The sequence below is a fragment of the Musca vetustissima genome, unplaced genomic scaffold, assembly GCF_032173495.1.
Source record: "Musca vetustissima isolate MV318-11 ecotype Yass unplaced genomic scaffold, APGP_CSIRO_Mvet_v1 utg6073, whole genome shotgun sequence".
NCBI lineage: Eukaryota > Metazoa > Arthropoda > Insecta > Diptera > Muscidae > Musca > Musca vetustissima.
In genome coordinates this window covers 18,896-24,484 of record NW_026887857.1, presented here as the reverse complement: position 1 = coordinate 24,484, position 5,589 = coordinate 18,896, and the positions used below count along the sequence as shown (strand labels likewise).

Below are 5,589 nucleotides of genomic sequence, written 5' to 3'. Positions count from 1 at the left end.
GTATATTTTCGTACCCTGCAACAATCTTCAAAAATAAGTACATTGAGTTTACTATAAAGCAAGAATGATCTACTTTTTACAAAATGCTGCATAAATTAAAAATTATAGTAGTTCTTTGCATTGATTTAAACTGATTATTATATAATACTTTTGTAAATTATTATATTTGGGGAACAGAGTATCAATATTGTTTTTATTTATTGCTACTGATTAAGTTTCTTATGTTGTTGCTAAATATATATATATGTCAGTATTTATTATAATGTAATTATCAGCTGGTAACAGCTTTTGCATTACGTTGTATGAAATAAAATAAACCATCTCGTTATACTACAACCCCTAACACCTTTTAACTCCACACAATTCAAAATGTCTTACCTAGGTTAATTTAACGATCAGCTCTGGGGTAGTATGAATCTGGTTACTTTCCGATATATATATATATATGTTTTATTTACATAATTGGGCTTTAAATTTAATTTTTAGGTTTAATTTAATTCTTAAGATTAATTATTAATTTTTAAATGCACTTTTTTTATAAGATTCAAGTAAGTCTGGTAACAAGTCTTTGGAAATAAATTATAATAATAATTATTGTTATAGTTTTTTTCATTACAATAATATAAATTATACCAAAAATATTTTTATTTACTGATTAAAGATTATATCTTTTGAGAAAATTTGTTATCAAGAAAAATTTTAAACAACAAACCACCCTTCCTGTTTGGTTTTTATTGTTCTTCGATTTTTGACTATCGTTATTACAAATGTTTATCGCAAATGTTTTGGGAGTGAAATAAATGTAAAAATCCTGACAATATATAAATATCCCGCATAATTTGAACATTTAAAATGTTTCGAGTCATTCAAGTAAATGCTTAGTAGTACTTGACAATATATAAATATCCCGCATAATTTGAACATTTAAAATGTTTCGAGTTATTCAAATAAATGCTTAGTAGTTCTTGAGCGGCCAAGTGTGTAAGTTCTTTCAATAAATTTTAATTTGTACTAAAAAAAATCATCGGAAATTTTAATGTCTCAGTTACTAACAACCAGTGTTCGACCAGAAACACTGCAATATTTCACTGTTAGGCAATCAGATTCTATCATTTTGTACTGTAAACCTTTTGTGTCGATTACTGACTATTCAAAAACCTTAAATAGTTTCTTGGTTGCCTGATGAATGAGCGGCCAAACTGACATTCAATAGTGATAGTGTGTACACGGACTAAGTGTTCCGGAACATAAACAGTACAAAATATCTTATCGTAGTGTACTTATCCATCGGTTATACTTTACAGAAAGTAAAGAAAGTATTTTCGAACACGTATACATTTATAGGTCCACTCTTTCTATTTAAAAAGGTTAATTTAAAGTGTACAAAACAGCATTTTATTAAATATAGGTCCTGTCTGGATAGTAATTTTTTGGATTTGTGTTACTTTCTTAATTTTAAATAGGAAAATTTAACGTTGTATTTGTCACAAAGTATCACCAAACGTAGATGTAGTAGTAAAAACAACTGATATATTAGTGTTCAAACAATTTTGTGTAATTGTATATTTTGTATTGTTCTAGATATACGAAATGGGTAAAGCTCAAAGCAAGCGATCAGTTGATATTACTACTGATAACAAAAAGGGCGGTGATGAAGAAGTCACAGAAAAGTTGGAAAAAATTGAAGATGTTGATAAGAAGGATTTAAATGGTGATGCAACTGTTCCGTCATCTTCAGAGGTAATAAACAGTATTTATTATTATAGAAACATAGCTTACGCAATTATCTTATTTATTAAGAATAATGAAACCAATGGTGAAGTGGAAAATGATAAGGATATGAAAACGGAGAAAGCAGGAGATGGTGAAGATAGTGGAGTTAATGCAGATGATACCAAATCACAAGCCTTGGAGACGAAGAATGATGACACAACTGAAGAACTTTCTCCTCTTTCCGATGAATGTTCAAAAAAGTCCAAAAAAGAAAAGGTTAAAAAGAAATGGTCTTTTCGTAGTATTTCTTTTGGTAAAAAAGATAAACAAAAGCCTGGTAAGGCAGAAGAAGGCTCGGAAAATCCTGTCGGGGCAGTCAACGGATCTGAGGACGATAAAAATATTGTAAGTATATATACGTGAGTGTCATATGATATGCAACTAAAATTGGTTGCGTGAAAATATGTTGTATTCTTTTTATTTAAATTAAACTTAAAAAAATAATTTTTCAATGTTAATATACAACATTGAAAAATTATTTTTTTTAATTTGTATTACAATTACTTCTTAATAGTCAAGAATATTAAAATTTTGCGAAAAAATATAAAAAAATGATGAGAAATACTGCCTATTATAACGGCATTTTTTTAATTTGTCATAGTTGCATATTGATGTAGCGGTTATCGAATTATCGATTTCATCACCAAATTTTACAGCAAAATAGGAAAAATTCTGTTTTCAATTGAACAAAGTTGGCGGATTTTTTAAGTTTAAATAAGAAGATTACAACATATTTCCACGCAGTCAATTTTTGTTGCATTATGATATGGCCACCACTATATATATATATATGTAATGAATTATAAAATATAATGATTTTTCCTATTGTCTAGGGTTCTACCGAATCACAAGATCTACAGACTCTGACTAAAAACTCTTCAAAGGAAACTGATAAAGAAACAGTTCTTGAAAATGGAAATGCCACGGAAACCGAAATAAATGGAGAAAAATCGAAAGATATTAAGGGAAATGAGACTGATTTAAAAGAGTCTACTGTCGAAAACAAAGACACTTCTGCAAAAGACTCTACCATAATAAAAACATCACACGAGACTGAAGAATTAACAAAAGAAACGAATTCAGATTTAATCAAAAATGAAAAAGACGATAAAGAAGATTCTGCAAATGTTAATGATGAAAAAAATGATGTCCCCGCAGAAGTTGAAAGTATAGATAAGCAGCCAACAGACAATTACACTGCAGAAAAACAAGACATTCCGGCAAGCGAAGCCAATGGTACTGTGGACGAAATCCATCAAAATGGGAGTAACGATGTGTTCGAAGATGAAGAAAAGTCTAAATCACAAATTGAGGTAAACACCAACACTGGTAAAAACACTTCAGCCGAAACCTTAGAATCCAATTCTTCCTCTACACCCAATACTTTCCCCAATGACCAAAATCTTAATATATTGGACGAAAGAAGCAACGATGTAGGGGTGGAATCTATTGAACAAAAAAATTGTTTCGATTTAAAAGAATCTGGACAAGAAGATGAAACAGCAGATAAAAAAATTGCAGATGAAACATCCCCTCCTCCCCTACCTATATCGCCGCCACCTTCCCAGGTTTCAGTGTTCGCTTTTACAAACAGCACTGAAAGAGTAGAAGAATCTGAAAAGGAAATAAAAACTAATCCAAATGAAGAAATAGCGGAAGTAAACATGTCAACCACTAATACTACTTCTGATCTTCAAATTAATGTTTCTGAAAATGAAAATCAGCTCCCTGTAAATGATATTTGTCGCACAGAAAAAGTTGTTAGCAAAGAAGAAGAACATATTGCATGTGAGGAATCTATACAAATCGAAGTTAAGTTGACGGAAGTTCAGGAATCTGAAGACATTCTCAATAATGAAAAAAATGAAGATGATAGTCTTAAAGAAAACGCAAATGAAACAGAAGCGGAACAAAATAACCCTAAACAAGTGAATGAACAAGTTCAGGAATCTGAAGACATTTTCAATAATGAAAAAAATGAAGATGATTGTCTTAAAGAAAACGCAAATGAAACAGAAGCGGAACAAAATAACCCTAAACAAGTGAATGAACAAGTTCAGGAATCTGAAGACATTTTCAATAATGAAAAAAATGAAGATGATAGTCTTAAAGAAAACACAAATGAAACAGAAGCGGAACAAAATAAACCTGAACAAGTGAATGAAAAATATGAACACAAAATATCTCTACCAGGGGAGGAAGAAGCATGTTCTGAGGAGACTGACATTGCCTCTAATAATGAAATTGTAGAAAAGGAAGCAAACGAAATTGTATTTAATGAACAAGAGGAAACAATTGCCACGGAACATGAGGCAACATCTATTGATAAAATGTGTACTGAGCATTTCATAGAAACCGAACAAGAAATCCCAATAAATGTCGATAATTCCAGCGAAAACAAGGATGTTCCCAAAATCGATGAATTGAAAACCCAGAATCAAGAAAACCCTGTAATTAGTATTGATTCAAATAATGAACGTCATTCAGACTCCGATTGTTTTGAAAATAAATCAACAGAGTTATTGCCCGAAAATGACACGAATTCAAAAATGTCCGAAAATGAATTCGTTGCACCTGAAATTTCTGACGTCACGACGAAAGGCGGCGATACTAATAAAATTTCCAATGAAATGGAAAATTTGATTGGAGAAGAATCAAAGGTGAATACATTCAGTCGATAAAAATCAAAAATTGTTTCGTACAACCAAAAGCAAATTGGCAATTTGCTCTCCAAATCTACGTTGGTTGGTATAAATAACACTGCCAGTAAATTAAAATATTAAAAATCGTTGTCGTTGAAACATTTTGTTCATCTGCATGACGGTGTAAAATGACTAACTCTACTGACACAATTTTCTGCAACATTTATTATATAACAAAATTTATTAGCATATTAACTCATCGTGAAAACCCCATTTTTATTAAAACACATATTCCGATTCTCGATTATTATCTTCCTCCAAATGGAGTACGCATTTTTATATACACAATAATTTCAGATACAAATACGAAGACTATTTTTTATGTATAACAACACATGATATGTAAACATATATTTTTTGTAATCCATTATTGAATGTTGCTTATTTCATTTTGTTAATTAATACTTTCTGTTTCTACCTATACAGGACTTCACCAACCCCATTGATCTTAAGGAAAGCACCACCGAAGCAGAATTCAAACAGGACGCTACTGTGTCATGCGATTAATCCACATCTCATAATATAAAATATTTAAAATACATTTTTAACATTTACATACATATTTTAATCATTTTGTACAACTTCATATCCCTAATCCAAGATTATATGCAAAATAAAGTATACACATAATTTCGAATCAAAAATATTTTAAATATTGCAAAATATATTGCTATATTATAACTTTTTACCGGGTTTATCCCCCACTCTTTGAGGATTTATTAATGATATATTTTATAAATAAGATAAATATGGGTTATACGCAAATAAATATATAAATCTAGTTTATGCAGAAAGAAGGTGTTTTGAGGAACAATCAAGAATTGTGTCAATGCTTAAATGCAGAGGAATGACATTCCACTAAAATATACGAGACAGTGTGTCACCATAAAGGGGGAGACATTGTATTTTCATAATAATGACGTGTTTTAAAAAAAGCATTGTCCAACCCGAAGTCGAGGAAGAAAAATATATTTTTAGGGATTTTTTTTACACATCTAAAAAAAGTATGTCGTGCCAGATATCTTGGTAACATGAAATGTTTTTTTTTAGAATTGTCGGCGTCGATGTCGACAACATTTGTCCATTGTGCTCATCCCGGGTGAAAAGAGAGTTT

The 5,589-nt window shown here is 30.4% G+C and overlaps 1 protein-coding gene across 1 annotated transcript; it reads left to right on the top strand.

Moving 5' to 3' along the window:
• Positions 1-1,577: 1,577 nt before the first annotated feature.
• On the top strand, positions 1,578-4,982 carry LOC133335662 (A-kinase anchor protein 200). Its single transcript, XM_061543972.1, has 4 exons — positions 1,578-1,740; positions 1,801-2,118; positions 2,607-4,433; positions 4,902-4,982. The coding sequence occupies exons 1-4, from the start codon at positions 1,591-1,593 to the stop codon at positions 4,980-4,982; spliced, it is 2,376 nt and encodes a 791-aa protein (XP_061399956.1). The 5' UTR covers positions 1,578-1,590.
• Positions 4,983-5,589: the final 607 nt, after the last annotated feature.

What these genes read in the sequence shown, in the direction of transcription:
- LOC133335662 (XM_061543972.1), top strand. Translation starts at nt 1,591, where the DNA reads ATGGGTAAAGCTCAAAGCAAGCGATCAGTTGATATTACTACTGATAAC. An exon ending in CTGTTCCGTCATCTTCAGAG is followed by an intron (nt 1,741 to 1,800) that starts GTAATAAACAGT and finishes TTATTTATTAAG; the next exon opens with AATAATGAAACCAATGGTGA. An exon ending in CTGAGGACGATAAAAATATT is followed by an intron (nt 2,119 to 2,606) that starts GTAAGTATATAT and finishes CCTATTGTCTAG; the next exon opens with GGTTCTACCGAATCACAAGA.